Below are 19,167 nucleotides of genomic sequence, written 5' to 3' on the forward strand. Positions count from 1 at the left end.
GATAACACTGATTTCCAAAAGGATGACACTGTCACAATTACTGGGAAACCCAGCCAGAAGGGCGGGGTGTCAATAACAAATTATTATTAAATTATTATGTGTTCATCAGAGAGGCCAATTGAGAGCTCTGCAAGCTCCACTATAGTGTTACTAATATAGTTTTTCCAATCATTATTATTGTTTGTAGAGTTCCAAACCACTATATGTCTGAATCAAAGACACTCTTGTTGCTTCTTGAAATTATTTTGCACAGCTTCCTACTTTGACTTGATCAAATCGGTTTGCACATCTTATTAACATTATATTTTTTTTAAAAAAATCACATTTATTTTGTTTTATTTATTGTTAGGGTTCCAAGTCCCTGGATGTGTGGGTGAAGAACAATTCCGCTGGCATCAGGAGTATTAATTTATTTTCATTTACACTTATTCATTTAGATTTTATAAACCAAATCTTGTGGACTGTGCCCCTGACTCAGCTTATCTCATGGCATTAGCTGAGCCTCTGTTGAATAAATCACATATTGGACCTTAATGATCTCCCCTGTGTTTTGATTCCCCAGTTTCGCCTAGTACAGCCTTCTTCACATAATGCTGAAACTCATAAGCAATTTCATAGCATCTCTATTATTTGCAGACATATGAATAGGGGTGACTCCATGTCCAACACCAGAGCCCCTTTGCATACAAATCCTTTGTCATCTCATATTATTACTAGGAGACAATAACCATTGATTCTCCATTCAGGAGACTGTAGGGTTATTCTCCATACTTTAGGTGCAGGTTTCTGGAGTCACCATTTCATTATAGCTCTTTTCTTACTCTTACTCTTGTCTCTGTGTTTATTTCTGGTTTTAAAAGCAGAATCACTGAAGGTTAATTTGTTCAATATAGAAGATAAGAAGGCATTCTTGGAGTAATAAGCTATAGACTCTAGCAAATGGAACAAAATACTTTTGGAAGAAAGAAAAATGGGGCTGGATCCTTTTTTCAATATTCTGCCTTCATGATTTCTAATGCTCAACTTATCATGGATTACTGATGATTTAAAAAGATAATGATGAGTTAATGATATATGTTGGTGATGGTTTAATAGACTTTTTTTTGCACTGAACTTCATTATTCGTCTGAACAGATGCTCACCAAGGAGAAATAACTGTGCTTCTCTAAGATGACAGTTTTCAACTTGTTTTGTAATTAGAAATGGAAAGTTCCCAGCTAATTGGACTGTTGTGGTATAAAATGTGGAAATTTATTTATTTATTCTATTTCATAACATTTAGATACTGCTTGATTGTAGGGAAAAAACCCTGAAAGTTGTTTCCAAAAGGATAGCACACTAAAATTATCACTAACATATTTACATCATGATTTAAAACATACAGAAAGTTAAAACCACCATATAATAGACTAAAACAAATTGGAATTCATACAAATTTGCTACAATAAACTGCTGTAAGATTATATCAATATGGCACATGACCATTGCAAAAATAAGTAAAGCAATCCTTATCCCTTTACTGGGGAATAAGACCCATTTACTTCAATATGATTTACTTCTCCATAGACAAGGTTGGGATTTGAACTGTGGAAAATGTTTACATTTTTTAGTGATGCTGGACAGATGAAGTGATACTTGATAAAGTCCAATTGTCTATCTACAACCCAAATTTATGATTTGATTGTTGTGGGGGACCTGTAATGGGTATGTCAAGAGTTGTTTGAGGAAGTAATATGATGACATGACTTTTAGTGGTCCTTAGTGAGCCTCAGTAGGATGCTCACATGGAGAAGAACAGCACAGCAGTAACAGAATTTGTCCTCCTGGGCTTCTCGCAGAATCCCAGAATACAGTCCCTTCTCTTCCTCCTTTTCCTCACTGTCTACAGCACAACTTGGTTGGGAAATCTCACCATTATAGTCACTGTGATCACCACCCCCAGCCTGCATACGCCCATGTACTTTTTGCTAGCCAACTTGGCTGTCATAGACATCAGTGAATCGACAGTCACATCACTGAAAATATTATGGGACCTCTTCTCCCATACTCATACCATCTCCTACAATTGGTGTATTGCACAGATCTTCTTCTTCCATTTAACTGGGGGTGCTGTGGTCTTCTTACTTGTGGCGATGGCAGTCGACCGGTACATAGCCATCTACAAGCCACTGCGATATTTAGTTATAATGAACAGAGAAGTTTGCATAGGTTTGGTAGCTGGGTCATGGTTGGGTGGCTTTGCTCACTCCATTGTCCAGATTGGAATTCTCATTCAGCTGCCTTTCTGCCAATCCAACATCCTGGATAATTTCTTCTGTGACATTCCACAGCTCATCAAACTGGCATGTGCTGATACGTATATCCAAGAGTTGCTGATGGTTTGCAACAGTGGACTGCTCCTCACGTTGATCTTCTTCATCTTGCTTGTGTCATACACTGTCATCTTGGTGAAGATTAGAGCACACGTCACAGAAGGGAAGCACAAAGCTCTTTCCACCTGTGCAGCGCAAATCATGGTCATGAGCTTAAACTTTGTTCCAGGAATGTTTGTTTATGATCGGCCTTTCAAGGTATTTCCAGGAGACAAGGTTGCCTCAGTCCTCTACAGCCTTTTAACACCAATGCTGAACTCAATGATATTTACTCTGCGTAACACAGAGATGAAAAACAATGTTGGGAAAATAATGAGAAAACTTTTGCTTTTCAAAAGGACTTAACCATCACTTTGTGTTTATCACAGACACCCATAGAGGATGCAAGCTCTGGAACATTTTAAATGAAATATTTTCCAATCATTATTATAATTTGTAGGCTTTGGAGCTGTGATTCATCTGAATATAAAAGACCAATTTTGCTTCTTTGGATTATTATAAAGTAATAATGCAGCTGGCATAATATAATAGTTACTGTCAGTGCTGGGTTTTTTAAGAAAAAAGGTGGTAGAACTCACCATGAACACCTCCCTTGTTTTCTTATAATGGCAATGATGCCCACCTGAGAGACATCAGAACTAAGAGATGCTATAACTGGCCCACCCTCAAGGATGGGAATAGCATTGTCAAGCATATAGAAGGACAGGTCTTGCTGAAGTAGAGGCAGCATGGCTTCTGCAAGCATAAGACTTGTCTTAACAAACCTTTAAGCTTATTTGAGAATGTCAAGAAGCGTACACAGAGGCAATCCAGAAAACATTGTGTACTTATTTAAAATACAATAATACTTAAAGTTTCAAAACGTACTTCACCAAATGTTCCTGAGTAAACTTAGCAGGATAGAAAAAGAAGAGAGATCTTCTTTGTAAAATATGTGTTTAATGTGCATAAAAGTTGTGTGGAGGTTTGCATTTGCAGATGCCTCGCAGAGAACTGTACCAAGTGCAAAAGGTGCTGGTGCAGTTAGAGCTGCAAAAAAGAAGATGGAGTCTTTGGAATCAGCTACATTAGTAAAAAGAAAGGGGAAAAAGTGTTTTAAATGTGTTATAGCACTGTGACACCAGATGGCACTGTGGAGTTCCATCTTTGGGCAATGTGATTTCCCATTAGGAGGTTTACAGTGCATTTTCCTGAAACATTATTTTTTTTTTTATGTGTCTAGATTCAGCCTTTGTTTCAATGTTTTGTTAATTGATGACTTTGTTTCAATGTTATGTTAATTAGTGACTCATCCTTGCGTGTCAGGGCCTTTCCTACAAGCTACCAGCATGTAGAAGAAACAACTTTCTTATTGAGTTATATCAGGGAATTCTGCTCACATATCTCACATACTGTTGTAGATCTGGAAGCAAAGATTAGGGATAAATAGTCTGTTCTCCCAAATGAAGGGAGGTAGCAACTGGAATCCCCCAATGATTGGTATTAAACATGTGCTTTTGAACTTGTACATAAATGATCTAGTGTTAGCAGTGAGCGGTGGCTGTTGATACCAAATTGTTCAGAGTGATTAAAACAAAATAAATTGTAAAGAGTTTCAAAGGATCTCTACAATGGACATTAAAATGGGTAATGGGCAGTAGAATGGCAGATTCCTGGGTGGCTTTAAAACAGGCTTAGAAAATTTTCTGTTCTATGACTATGCTCTGTCTCTGCAGCTGTTAGAAACTATTGTTGTGGTGAGCACTGCTTCACTCAGTTCCTGGAAAAAACAACAGAAAACCTTAACAAAAATACATGTACGGGAAATTCCAGACATCTCTTAAAATTCAAAATTCCCCCCAGGATGCCATTTTAGGTCTCCGATTTCCTGGCATGTCTGGAATTTTCCGGGCGTATGGCAAGCCTAATGCATCAGAGATTTCTTAACCCATACAAGCACATCTCTGCACACACCCAACATCCAGGTAAACAATGAGCATTATAATAGTTCAGGGATACGTGAGCTAGGCCAATGCACTTCTGGAGTGTCCATGTGGCCTGAGGGTGTGGATGCTGTTGTGGCCTGGGTAGTCTTGAGCAGGGGTGGCCCATCCCATTTCACCTCCTGGGAATAGGCTGCTGCTTCCCACCCCTCACCTTGCCCCCACTTCTGCTGCATGCCACTCAGCAAGAGGAGTGGCAGTCTGCAAGACGTTGACGCTTATCTTCTCCTACCAAGGGGCAGGGAAGATGAGCAGCAATGCCCTCCCATTTTGCTGAACTTGGCAGGAGGGGAGGTGTTCTGGTGGTGGTGGAAGTGATAAGGTGGGTGTTGCATCTTGTGCTTCAGCCACCTGTGGTGGGTGCTTCACTCCGCCTCACAGATTTGGTGTTGAGAACCAGACAGAGAGGCTTACATAGCTGCATTTGGCTCAGAGATTCCCCACTATTAGCTTTCCTTCCTTCCTTCCTTCCTTCCTTCCTTCCTTCCTTCCTTCCTTCCTTAGTTTTTATCCCACCTTTTCTTCCAATGAGCTCAAGGTAGTATACAGTGGTACCTCGGGTTACATACGCTTCAGGTTACATACGCTTCAGGTTACAGACTCTGCTAACCCAGAAATATTACCTCAGGTTAAGAACTTTGCTTCAGGATGAGAACAGAAATTGTGTGGCTGTGGCACGGCGGCAGCGGGAGTCCCCATTAACTAAAGTGGTGCTTCAGGTTAAGAACAGTTCCAGGTTAAGAACAGACCTCCAGAACGAATTAAGTTCTTAACCTGAGGTTCCACTGTACATGATTCTTTCCCTTCCCCAAAAAACCTTCCCCAAACCCTGTGAGGTAGGTTAGGCAGAGAGACACCCAGTAAGCTTCATGGCTAAGTGGGAATTGGAACCTTGGTCTCCCATGCCTTCGTACAACACTGTAAATCACTACCCCAAACTGGCTCCTGGCAATAAATGAACATACTATTTATCAGCTCCTGTCTGGAGATTTCAATACATAGGCAATGTTCAGCAGACAACATGCTTTTCATTTGGTTTTCATAATAATTATTTTTATTACATTGAATCAATATTTTGCCAGCATTTTCAGTTATAGTGGTAATATGTAGCAACATGAAAATGATACTAATAAAGAAATAATAATAATAATCCTTGTGTTTGCAATTCCTCTTTGCCTCTTGTGGTTGAAATAATTGATATATAATACCTTCAAGGACCACAGTGATTCAGTTAAACTGCTAATTGAATATCAGTTACACCTTTAGGGTAGAATGAAATTATTTGCTGTGGGGAAAATGAAGAGAAGAGCAGTGATGAGAATAAATGCCATTTTTGAATCTTATTAATACAGTATAATATTATTAATTGAATCTTATTAATAGCTATGTTGGGCAACATTTTAAACATTGGGAAATAACTGCATGATGGGGTACTGCATACAAGATTAAGCACTGGACTGATCTGTAAATCCCTTATACAAAAAATATTCATTATTTACTCCATGTTATAAAATTCTGCATATAAGTGCTTTGGAATTGACTCAGGAAAGTTTTGCCATAATTTGACCCTTAGGGATATATACCTATTGTATGATGAACAACCTTTCCCATATATTCTGTAGGAAACAGAAATGAACTGATTAAATCTCTACCAGCAAGGAAAGAACCTGAGTATGACATAGGTAAGTGGATTCCTAATTTCTCTAATACTTAAATTGAAACTTTTGAAAATTTAAGGAGTATGAAGTATTATTTTTCTCTCAGACCCATGCCCAATCTGCTTCAAATGTTAAAACTATTCCATGGCCCACAGAACCGAAGAACACAAAATTGACAAATTACTTATTGCTGTGAAATTGGAAATATGTGTTTTGTTTTCCATCTCTGCAGCTATCTAAACGAGGCAAGACAGAGAACACGGAGGTCGATGGGACCATCCACATTGTTGTCGTTGGTGTTGATGTCTTTGATAAGCTGAGTTAATTTTTATTTTTACAAACACATCAATGAGTATAAGAGAAAGAAAGGGATAAGGATGGGAGATACGGGTTTCCATGAGACACTGTGGGAACGGGTTACAGAGGAAAGACCTGAGAGAGGTACACATGATTCTCTTTTCTTTCCTACTTCCCTTGTTATCTGTACTCATGTGCCATCCACTTTCTTTTTTCCTTTGTGTTGGCCTAAAATTTATTCTACTGGGGAAGGAGAGGGAATTTCCTTCTAAAACAATACAATACAATACAATTATATAAAACTATATATACTTTGGGCTGTATCTAAAGTTGCATACAAGGAGCTGCACTTGCAGAACTGGACTTCCCATTCCTCTCTTATCACCTTGCGGTCTCAAAATCTGCTCTGATAGAGCCTTCAGTGCTCTGCAGCAGATGCTGGGGGGGGAGCACTACAGAGGAAAAGAGGGGTGCAAGTTGAAGTCTGTAATGTTAGCAGAACAGCAGCATTATAAAAAATGTTTCAACAATACAATTTCAAATGGAAGATGCTATAACTTTGGATAAATTAAATGATAATCAGAACTGAGTCAAATTTGAGCACTTTTGTGTGCTTTTGATTTCAAAATGGAATATTTAGGAAATTGAAAACATTTTTTCATTTGGAAATTAATGGGATATAAACATTTTAAAATGTATTTAAAGTGTTTAAGATAAGAACAAAGACCAGGTTCAAGACACTGCATAATGGGGATCAATTTTTATATTGAATTATGCCAACCGCACAACTGCCATGATCTATAGTAACAAACTATAAAAAAGGTTCAAATTAGCAGCCATCTTTACACCGCTCTTTTCACTTTGTCTCTGGGTTTAAACAAGCATAGCTGATGTTTCTCATGCATATTTCTATGCATTATCCCACAGGAATCACCACCCAGCATCTTTTGTGCTTAAATAACTTATGGTGTCCCTACCATTGTATCATGTAGAGATTTCAACATAGAAGAAGAATTGTTCATCTTGCTGCTCTCCATTTATTCAAGTTGTACAGCATAATGAGGAACCAGACATGACTGTGAATGAATTTATTCTTCTAGGATTCATTGGGACTAAGAGGGTTGAACCTCTACTCTTCATTTTATTCTTCATCACCTACACTGTTGCTATGGTAGGCAACTTTATTTTTATTACCTTGGTGTTTTGTGAGAACAGCCTTCACAGCCCAATGTACATGTTCATTGCTAACCTGTCTTTTTTAGAGATTATATTCACCACCACAGTTATCCCTAAAATGCTATTCAATTTTATGAGTCAAAGAAAATCTATCGCCTTCCATAGTTGCATCCTGCAGGCTTACATATATTTCTCAACAGGTTCCACAGAGTTCTTCCTTTTGGCTATCATGTCATTCGACCGCTATCTGGCCATTTGCAACCCTCTGAGATATGCAGCCATCATGAGCACACATGTATGTTTTCAACTTATAGCTGCCTCCTGGATGTGGGGCTTCTTTGCAGTCCTACCACCTACAATCCTGGTAGGCCAGCTGCCATTTTGTGGACCCAATTCCATCAACCATTTTTTTTGTGATGTTGACCCAGTTCTCAAGCTGGCCTGCTTTGATGTAAAGAAGATTGAGATTATTAATTTTGTCAATTCAGCCTTGCTCCTCCTAGGCTCATTACTGGTGACAAGTGTATCCTATATATTCATTATTGCAACAGTGCTGAGGATCCCCTCAGCAAAAGGACGACAGAAAGCATTCTCTACATGTGCCTCTCACCTAATTGTGGTGACACTGTTCTATGGGAGTTCTATTTTCATTTATGTTCAGCCACAAAAAAATCACTCATTGGACCTCAACAAGGTAGCTAGCATACTGAACACAGTGATAACTCCATTAATGAATCCCTTCATTTATAGCCTAAGAAACGAAAAAGTCAAGGAGGCCCTGGACCATTTAGTCAGAAGAAAGATTTTTCCCCTTAATTAACCTCAGAGTTCTGAAAAAGGAAGAAGGGTCCCAACACTGTGTAGTATTAAATGACAATGTAAGTAAATGAAGATTATGTAGGGGTTTACATGCATGCATTGGAATGGGAAAGAAATATGGTTCAGCTGAAAGTTCTGGAAATATTCTGTAGGTCATTCTTTTTGGAGATACTGAACCTTAATTACAGCTTTCAAACTAACTATTGAAATTCTGTGGTGTTTAAAACTTAAAATCCTCTTTCATGGATAACTCTCACAGTATATTCTTTGAACAGCCAGAAGGTGGTGACAAGAGATCATGCTCTTTTGGTCGTCGTATCTCATTATTATTATTTTTTTAAAAATGCTTTCCCCAGAAAACCCCACTTCTCATAATTTCAGTGCCAGGTAAATGCAGTTCTCTTTTCCAGGGCATTTAGGCAAAAACTTAAAATAATATAATATAATATAATATAATATAATATAATATAATATAATATAATATAATATAATATAATATAATATATATAAATCTATTTTTTATTTTTTTGTAATTTCTTCACTAAATAAGTTTAAAGCAATATGCAAGGATGCTTAAATAATAATCAATATACATAAAAATAACATTTACAGTTTTGAATCTTTCTGATAAAACCTCAGCACTTTCCTCACTAGTCTCCTTATAGCATTTTTCATCTCTGTATTTCTTAATGTGTAAATGATTGGATTCAGCACTGGGCTGATAACTGTGTAGAGAATGGAGACCACCTTATCTGCTGTAAATGTCTTGAAGGGCTGGTCATAAATATAGATACATGGGATGAAGTGTAAACTCACTACTGTGATCTGGGCTGCACATGTTGAAAGAGCTTTGTGCTTCCCTTCTGAGACGTGATTTCTTATCTTGAACAAGATGATGATGTATGAAATCAGCAAAGCAATGAAGGTTCCTGTCACACCAAGTCCATTGTTGGAGACCAGAAGTAGTTCAACAGTATAGATGTCTGTGCAGGCCAATTTGACCACCTGTGGAACATCACAGTAGAAATTATCCAGTATGTTGGGACCACAGAATGGTAACTGCAGGATCAGTGCTACCTGGACCATGGAGTGAATGGAGCCACCTAGCCATGCACACAAAATGATCTGAAAGCAGGTTTTCTTGTTCATGATGATCATGTATTGCAATGGCTTGTGAATAGCTAGATATCGATCAACTGCCATCATTGCAAGAGAGAAAACGACTGTACCCCCAATGAAGTGAAAAAAGAAAATCTGTGTCAAACATCCATGGAAGGAGATGGTTTTATTCTGGGAAAAGAGCACTTGCAGCAATTTAGGTGCAGTTACTGTAGATTCACTAACATCCAGAAAAGCCAAGTTGGCCAGTAAAAAATATAAGGGCATGTGGAGATGGTGGTCTGATATTACAGTGATTATAATGGTGACATTTCCTAACCAAGTAGCTATATAAACTATCAGGAACAGAAAAAATAAAAACTGTTCAAATTTTGAATTTTGTGACATTCCTACAAATACAAATTCTGTAACTCTGCTTGTGAAGTTATCCACTGCCATTCTGTAGACTTGTGACAAATATCTGGAGGGAGGAAATAATATTTTTTTCATTTCATTTTCTTCACATTTTCATTTGGTTATCACTTTATTTCTTCGCAATGTTTAAAGTGTATGGGTGATTCTATTTTTGGTCACTTTACCTTGTGAAAAATTTCAGGAACTTAAATTTGGTCTTAAAAAATCTCATCTGTGTCCTGCTTTTGGACTTCCTGTAGGCATCTGCTTGTCTGCTGTGACTGGAAAGCAGAATACTGGGCTTGACTGGCCATGAGCCTGATTCAGCAGTGCCTTCTTATGCCCTCCTGTGATCTTATGTTTATCCATCTAGTTTAATATTGTCTACTCTGAATTCCAGAAACTCTGCAGAAAGAATTTACCACCATCATGCTAAAAAAAATTAAAAATCTACCTGGGATATTTTAACTAGAGATTACAAAGAATAAATCTGTGGTTTCTTTGGCATGTATTACATGTGCTCCACCACAAGCACCATTGATCTGCCACTCTTCCCTAAGCATTCTCCATGTGACAGAGCACCATCATGTTATGAGTTTCCCCAGCAATGCTCCACATCAGTGGTGGCTAATGTGCTTGACTGCATGTGTGGTAATGAAACTCACAACATTGTATCACAGTTTGTAGAGGTTTCAACACAGGCATGAGAATTCACCATTGGCAAATGGCTGTGGCATGTGTTAGGTGATGATCCAATCAACCGGAACTAAGATGAATTCTGCACAGACCATAGTGGTCGTTCCCCCAGTTAATGGGAAAGACATTGCAAAATGTCTTTAAAATAATTGTGACATTTAATTGAAACAAGTGCACAACTTTTTAAAGGGAGTGTGTTTTACTGACTCAGCTTGCCTTCATGTTTTATATTCAGACCTTGCATCAGTGGCACCCTGTGCGACATCAAAATCCAGCACGCGCACCCGCCTCTTGCCTTCCATTGGGCATAATAGTGGTGGTATCTGATGTGACACCCCAGATGCTCCGTACCTGATGTGGCTGAACCAGTCACGCTTCCTTAGAACTGCCTCTGCTTGCACCCTAAAAATTAAACTCCTGACCTGAAAATTAATTCTCGTACATAAGAAGGCTAACATTACCTGCTGTCCAGCAACATGCATGTCAGTAATAAGAACACTGAGGGAGTACAGTTGTGCTCAATAGTTTCCAACCATATGCAGATTACATCTATCAAATGGTAATTTCTATACCTTTGCTTCCATTTTAATCACACTTTGCTTTCCATGCTGTTCTTCTAATCTGCACATCTATGTATCTCTCTTCACTTCCCCACCTCCTTGCTCTTCATTATTAGGAATAGCCTGAGATATAACAAAAATCACTATTATAATATTGTTTTTACTATTCTGCTGGGAGCCACCAGAGTGACTGGCAAAACGAAGCCAGATGGGTGGGGAATAAATTAACAACCACCACGACCGTGTTTCTTGAGTTATCTGTGCCTGTTGTAGAAGAGACAGATGGATTCCATTTAAGGGGCTGCAAAGCAGCTCTCCCACTTTGCTTTTCTGTGTTGACACTGGAATCAGTGGGATTGTGTCCATTAATATGTGACTATTTAGAACAACAACAAAGGTTTCAACAAAGAAGCAATTAGAAGTGGTCTAATGCCTTTTAGCGAAGGATGTGTACATTCTTTGGAAGGCAATTATGCAGCAGACAAGCCTAGTTTCCCCCAAAACAAAACAAAAATATATTCAACACATATTAAAATTTACTGTTTATCCTATATGTTATGTCCCCCATGTATTATTTAGCAGTACAATGCATCTGTACATAGATGTTCCAGTTGGTATGTTGACCTGCCCTCATTGTTTGTCCAATCATTTTTAATGAATTATTGAATCTAAAAGTCATTGCCCAATCTCACAGGACTTTCTGTGGCATTCACACTAAATGTGTTTAAGTAGACACAATTCAGATAGATAGATAGATAGATAGATAGATAGATGATAGATAGAGAATCTAGTCTGAAGGAAGCAAATTAAAGTCCCATAATGTCAATGGTAGAACCTGAAATCTGCTTCACTTTAGTTGTCATACCATTGTGTGAGAAGCAAGTCTGAAACTCTTGAATTGATACATGTTTAAAATAAAATAAAATAAATAAAATAAAAAATGCACCATAAATACCTCATGTGTCCAAGATCTGAGATTCTATTTCACCAAGACCTTCGAATAGCTTATGTACTTACAGCTTTGATGTGATCACTGGTATTGTAATAAGCAGGAGAGAAAATTAGCCTACTACTGTGAGAAAATGCAGTCAACTCTGGCTTCCCCATGTGGTCTCTGAAGCTATTGCCTAAATTTAATTTAGCAAGAGACCATAACATCTCTTGGGTCTTCAACTGCTACTGCTTTAGCTCTTCCTAGAAAGGTTTCAGAGGTATCATTATGTAAGGAAAGTTACATCAGTGGACCAATTACATGATTGCTTCTCCAAATTTGACTCTTGCAAAAGTGATTTGAAGAAAAAAGAAGAAGAAAGTTAATGTTTCAGCTCCCTAGAGGCCATCAGAAATCCACCTGCTTCATTACGCACTAGCTGCAGCTTCTAGACTATCAATGGTCTTCACTATCAGAGACTATATGCCTCTGGCTGGGAATCATAGACCAGGGAGTGCTCTGTGCTCAGTTTCTGCTTGTGAGCTTCCCATGGGCATCTGCTTGGCCACTAGGAGAACAGAATGCTAGATTAGATAGGACTTTGGCCTTATCCAGTGCATGCTTCATATACTCTTAAGTTTAAAGGCAGTTTCATGTGTAATGCAGAGGCTGTAATCTAGCCTAGGGTTTATCAGAGCACAGAACATTGAAGTCAGTTTATGTTCATCCAGAAAGCACTCCAAAAAACACATGCCATTTGTGCATCGAAGGACAGTAATTGATCCAAATATACCTGTAAGGAGCACAACTGCAACTTCAGGGGGAGGGTGACCCCATACGGAAAAGGATGTACCCTACCAAAACAAACTGAGGTTCAAATTCTTGGCCTTCATTAACTCAATTGTTGCTGTTTTTGCCTATGGGACATTTTCCCTTTAAAAAAAGGGACGCGGGTGGCGCTGTGGGTTAAACCACAGAGCCTAGGGCTTGCCGATCAGAAGGTTGGCGGTTCGAATCCCCATGACGGGGTGAGCTTCCGTTGTTCGGTCCCTGCTCCTGCCCACCTAGCAGTTCGAAAGCACATCAAAGTGCAAGTAGATACAGTGGTACCTCGGGTTACATACCCTTCAGGTTACAGACGCTTCAGGTTACAGACTTCGCTAACCCAGAAATAGTGCTTCAGGTTAAGAACTTTGCTTCAGGATGCGAACAGAAATCGTGCTCTGGATGCATACCTGCTGAATGATGAGCAATTTTTTCCCATATATTCTGAAGGAAACAGAGTTGTACTGGTTCAGTCTCTATCATTAAGAAAAGAAGAGTGGGGCATGACACAGGCTGGTGGCTGCTTAATTATTATAATACTTAAACTGCAACTTTTAAAAAATTAAAAGGGTATTAAGTATTATCCTCCTCCAACTGCTTCAAATATTAAAATGATTCCATCCCCACAAAACTAACAGTATGAAGTTATAAAAGAAACTTGAAAACAGCAATATGACCCTGAATGAACAAATTAAATATTGCTGTCAAACTGGAAATATGACTGTGAGGGGTGTGTCTCCAGTATGAATCTCTATAGCTTTCTGAATGAGGCAAGACAGATAAAAATAATGTATCTCAATGAGACCATCCATGGTAACGTGATTTAATTCTTACTTTAACAAACAAATCAAGGAAGATAAGAGGGAGCAAAGGATAAGGATGGGAAATTTAGGGTTCCATGAGACACTATGGGTGCAAATTATATTTGCAAAGAGAGAGGGTGGCAGAATGGTTCTCTTTTCTCTTCTACTTCTCTTGCTCTTTCTACTAATGTGCCATCCACTTTCTGGTGCACATTTTATTTTTATGTTTTGCTTAAAAGGTATTGCAGCAATACTACTACTGCCAAAAGAAGTAAAAAAAAATATCTCAGACTAGGGAGGGGCACCTGTTCCATAACAATATCAATCAATCAATCAACCAATCTTTATTACGGTCCAGAGACCCAACAATATATATAAAAATATAGGGTTATGAGTAATGCTTCATGTAGGGAGTTCCATTTGAACAACTGAACTTTCATTCCTGTCTTTTCTGTGTTTCTTTAAATCTGCTCCAAATGGTCTTACTCCTCTCTGGAGCAGATATTGAGGATGCAGGAAAGACTATGGAGGAGAGGAGGGGAAGGTTCTGTGACATTAGTGGAAGTCTGAAGTGTTGCCAAAGCAGCAGCATCAGATATGGTTCATTATGTATTAAAGCATTTCAACAGGAACAATTTCAAACAGTTAAATTAAGCATTAAGCTAAAAGTAAGAATTAAGTTGAAGGTAAGAACTTGTGTGTACCACTTGTTTCAAACTTATTTAGGAGGTTGCTTATGCTTCCCCCTTTTGAAATTTGTAGGAGATAAACATTTTTATTGTCTAAAAGGTTTTTTAGGAGATAAACATTTTTATTGTCTAAAAGGTTTTTAAAATGTTTTTAAATGAAACTTTTCTTTATTTCCTCATTTCTTTAGCTTAGTATGAGAAAGGGCTTAGTTTTCTATCTATGAAAAATAGTATATCAGTATGTCATTTTTTTCAGTTTCACATGGTCCATTTCTTCCCTTGATTTAAACAAAAACAGCTGATGTTTCTCATGCATAGCTCCATGCATTATCTCACAGGAACTGCCATGGGAGATTTTTTTGTCCTTCCCCGGCTCATGGTTTCTATGCCTTTCTTACATAATCCAGCATTATCACAGCAGAAGAAGAATTGGTATGACCAATACTTGTACCTCCACTATCCCAAGTGACTCTTTCAGCTGCACATTACAACGAGGAACCAGACAAGGAATGTGACTGAATCCATCCTATTAGGATTCACTGGAACTAAAAGGGTTGAACTTGTACTCTTCACTTTATTCTTCATCAGCTATGTTTTTGCTTTGGTAGGCAACTTTATCATTATTGCCTTGGTGTGGTGTGAGAGTATATTCTTTGAACAGCCAGTATCTTTCAACTCCAGATCAGTAAGTTGCTACAAAAACTATCCACTCATGACTCTTTGAGTTTGTTTGGAAACAGTAGCCTACAAATATGGTAGTTATTAACAATTTCTATAATGGGGAATCTAAAAAAGCCCCTGAAAACTACAATATGTTATTATTGGAAGGAGAAAATTAACCATCGCTAGAAGCTGTTTTCCTAGGCTAATGAAAATAATGTAACTGTGTTTAATGTTTCAAATTGTACTTTAAATATGATTTATAGATCTCCAACAGTATTTTTTTTCTACAAACACATTTAGCTCTCTAGAGGCAGCTGTGAATTCCTTGAAAGTATTCCTGATAATTTTTAATTTTAGAGTTGAAGAATTAAGGAACAATTCCTTTTTTTTTGTGATAACACAGTTTTCTGTCTTGGATAGACTGTCATTTTTCTAACATAAGTGGGATCTGAGGCAAAATATTTTGGTGTGGAATGTTCCTGTTTAGGCTTCCAGCCAACCACCCAACCATACCCTATTCCAGGGTACTCCATTACACACCTACTAGTTTTCTGGTTCCCAACCCCACCACAAACTTGGGTCAATGGAATTTCTTCCCAATGCAAATAGAGCCATAGACTCATATCTGATCAAGACTACAGCATGAAGCAAATGGTTAAAGGTCAACACCCAAACATAAGGGTCTGATCCAGTTGTGGTTTGTTTGTGTTTTTGTTTTTTAAAAATATTTTTATTAATTTTCCCAACTATTCCAATCAAACCAAATTACTTTAATTTAATACAATTTCTTAAAATCAGGTTTCCCACTTCCGATGCAATCGTATGTCCAAATATGTTATTAGAACTGTTTCGCTACTTCCTTTCTTATTTAGTCTCCAGTTGACATCCTTCACTTGTTGTCAAGCCATTCTTTCAGCTGTCCACGTTTTCACCTTACAAACAGCAACCTTGGTTAAATCTTACGTATATATTTATAATCCATTTCAAATGTGTAATCTTTCATCTTCATTTTTGTTCTAGACCTGGTGTGTTGAAAGAGTTCAGTTCTTTCTCTTGTTGTTTGCAGTGTTGGTCTGAGTGGGACAAGGTCACATTTAATTCCATCTCACTGTTATCAAACTAACATGTGAACCACAGCCATAAATAAATTGCTGAGTGAACTATCCAGACTTCACCATTAAATTCCCCTCTGCAATTCTCTCTCAGCACACAACACACAGCAAAAAAATGATAATGATGATGATGATGATAATGATAATGATAATGATAATGAATTCATGCTGTTGCTAATTGCAAGTACCATGTTATATTTAGTTTGGTTCACAATCAGAGATGGAAAACAGATTCTTCAGTCTTCAGCAGTGTGCAAACGTATGTGTGACTGACAAAATGAAATGGGTTTATCCTGCCTGACAAACACCTGCAATAAAACAATAAAGAGGGTGGTGTGTCTACTGCAATAGAAACAAGATAATATCACCAAGGCAACTATCTGTAAACAAACAATAAACACCCATAAAACGGCAAAAGTAGTTTCTTTCCAAAATAGATTTTATCTTAAATAATTGTGAATGCAGTAAATAAAGAGTCCACTTGTGATATATCAGTAGTTCTGTGCTCGTTTTTTGCTCTTTCCAAAATAGGTTTTATTTCAAAAAGTAATAACCAGGACACCCCAAAAGCTGTTGAGCCTGGATTTATTACAGCTGGATTGTGGTTGGCCTTGCATATGTGATTATGCTATCCACATGTCACCCTGTTCTGTGTGGATTCCCCATCAAGGGGTTCCCAGACAATAGAATTGTGGATGAGCCCTGAAATTACAACACAAAACTCCTGTGATTTTCTGATTTCAGAGTTTCAAATGATTTTTTTTATGGAAGCAAATAACATGGAAATGAGTGCTAAACTTATTCTGCTAAACAGTGCTAAACAGATTCTGCTAGTTTTTCAGAAGTGGCTTTTACATCATGTGAAAGATCACATAAAACATGGAAATTATCAGGTAATAAAACATCAGGAAAATGCAGTGAAATACTGTCAGAAGTTTAAGTATGGCATCCCAAGTGCTTAACGCCTCACTGTCACCATCCCACAATCAAGTGTACACAGCATCAACACAAGGCTTAACAAGACCCCGGTGTCCCACCAAAGATTATTTGTGCACTTTTATTTGCTTAAGTCTTAATGGGTCAAAAAAATGTATAGAAAAAGGGTGGGTTTTTGACAATTTGAGCTGTTGGCAGAAAACAAGGAGATATTTGAAGGGGGCCAAAGAGAGGGAAACTTTGAAAATAATTTGATGGTGGGGGCAAGAAATTGCACCTGTCATGGTAAATATCTCAAGTGGTTGAAGGTCATTTTCAAACTCCAACCTTTATAAAAAATGTCTTCCAAACATGTGCAGCCATGCAGGACTTTTCACAAAGAGGCTGAGAGCCTGGCAACACTTCATAGAATCCAGAGAATGTCACCATGGGGTTTCTGTAGAAAGTGATGCTAAACAATAAGCACAAAGACCCCTCCACACCACTGCAAGTGCAAATAGGGCTTTTCTAAAGGTCAAAGAAGAGGGACGCAGGTGGCACTGTAGGTTAAACCTCAGAGCCTAGGACATGCCGATCAGAAGGTCGGTGGTTCGAATCCCCACGATGGGGTGAGTTCCCGTTGATCGGTCCCAGCTCTTGTCAACCTAGCAGTTCGAAAGCACATCAAAGTGCTAGTAGATAAATAGGTACCACTCCGGCGGGAAGGTAAACAGCGTTTCCGTGCGCTGCTCTGGTTTGCCAGAAGTGGCTTAGTCATTCTGGCCACATGACTCGGAAGCTGTACGCCAGCTCCCTTGGCCAATAAAGCGAGATCAGCGCCGCAACCCCAGAGTCGGTCACGACTGGACCTAATGGTCAGGAGTAAAGGTCAAAGAGCTGTACCTTTACTATAGCCCCATTAGATCATGCTATCCTTTGAGGCTTACAGCTGAGTAGCCTTTTGAAGAAGGCCTACATGACCCCGTGGCACCCTGCCTCTTTCATGGGGACAAATGTATGCACCACTTGGTTGTAAAAAGCAGTTTATGAAGAAAATAAAACAACATCAACAGTAAAAGGAGTTAAAAACAACTATTGAAAACAGTTTAAAACATAAAATCAGCAATAAACTAAAAACAGAATAAAATATCAACACTAACACTGCTATGGTGATAGGGGGCAGATTAGTACTTTAGATGAGTACCCATGCATTAATTCTTATACAGAACACAGTGAGTCTTTCTTGTTTTATTGCTCTCAACCCTGAAGCTGCACCTTCAGGCATTGCGAATTTCATTTTTGTTATTAGAACTACTCATTCAACTAATTTTAACTTCCTGAAATGGCCTACATTATGTTTTAATGTATTATATACTCTGATGTTAGCTGCCCTGAGCCTGGTCCTGGCCAGGGAGGGCAGGATATAAATAAATTATTATTATTATTATTATTATTATTATTATTATTATTATTATTATTATTATTATTATCGCTGCTGCTACTACTGGAATCATAGAATCATAGAATCATAGAGTTGGAAGAGACCACAAGGGCCATCGAGTCCAACCCCCTGCCAAGCAGGAAACACCATGAGAGCACTCCTGACATATGGTTGTCAAGCCTCTGCTTAAAGACCTCCAAAGAAGGAGACTCCACCACACTCACTACTCACTACTACTACATAAATCCAACTCGTTATGTCCTTAACCGTAAATATAGTTTACGGCCTGCCTGTACACTGGCAGCCCATTTGTTCTCATGCCAAATTTGAGGTGTTTAGCTATTAAAAGCCTTATGTGGCCCAGGACCCCAAGGACTGACTTTCCCAATGTAAAACTACTCGGCCTGTGACATCATCATGAGAAACGCTTCTCTTTGTGCCACCGTTGAGGGAGTTCCAAAAGGTGGTGACAAGAGAACAGGCCCTTTTTGTAGTCGTATCTCTTAAAAAAAAAAATGCTTTCCCCAGAAAACCCCACTTCTCATAATTTCAGTGCCAGGTAAATGCAGTTCTCTTTTCCTGGGCATTTAGGCAGAAACTAATAATATAATATAATATTTTAATATTTTAAATTTTTTGGTAATTTTATCACTAAATAAGTTTAAAGCAATATACAAGGACGTTTAAATAAGAACCAATATACATAAAAATAACAT

General features: G+C 38.2%; 3 protein-coding genes across 3 annotated transcripts; 2 read left to right on the forward strand and 1 right to left on the reverse strand.

Annotated features, from left to right (window-relative positions):
- Positions 1 to 1,784: 1,784 nt before the first annotated feature.
- LOC128398692 (olfactory receptor 4D1-like) lies at positions 1,785 to 2,717 on the forward strand. Its single transcript, XM_053359943.1, has one exon. The coding sequence runs from the start codon at positions 1,785 to 1,787 to the stop codon at positions 2,715 to 2,717; it is 933 nt and encodes a 310-aa protein (XP_053215918.1).
- Positions 2,718 to 7,367: 4,650 nt separating this feature from the next.
- Positions 7,368 to 8,305, forward strand: LOC128399575 (olfactory receptor 6M1-like). The gene is given in 2 exon segments (XM_053361174.1): positions 7,368 to 7,382; positions 7,385 to 8,305. Coding segments are annotated over 2 exon segments (936 nt in total).
- Positions 8,306 to 8,910: 605 nt separating this feature from the next.
- On the reverse strand, positions 8,911 to 9,861 carry LOC128398693 (olfactory receptor 4D9-like). Its single transcript, XM_053359945.1, has one exon. It carries the CDS (start codon positions 9,859 to 9,861, stop codon positions 8,911 to 8,913), a length of 951 nt encoding a protein of 316 aa, XP_053215920.1.
- Positions 9,862 to 19,167: the final 9,306 nt, after the last annotated feature.

Source organism: Podarcis raffonei, chromosome 13 (assembly GCF_027172205.1).
Source record: "Podarcis raffonei isolate rPodRaf1 chromosome 13, rPodRaf1.pri, whole genome shotgun sequence".
NCBI lineage: Eukaryota > Metazoa > Chordata > Lepidosauria > Squamata > Lacertidae > Podarcis > Podarcis raffonei.

Excerpts from the sequence above, each read along its gene's own strand:
- LOC128398692 (XM_053359943.1), top strand. The coding sequence starts at position 1,785 with ATGGAGAAGAACAGCACAGCAGTAACAGAATTTGTCCTCCTGGGCTTC.
- LOC128398693 (XM_053359945.1), bottom strand. The coding sequence starts at position 9,861 with ATGGCAGTGGATAACTTCACAAGCAGAGTTACAGAATTTGTATTTGTA.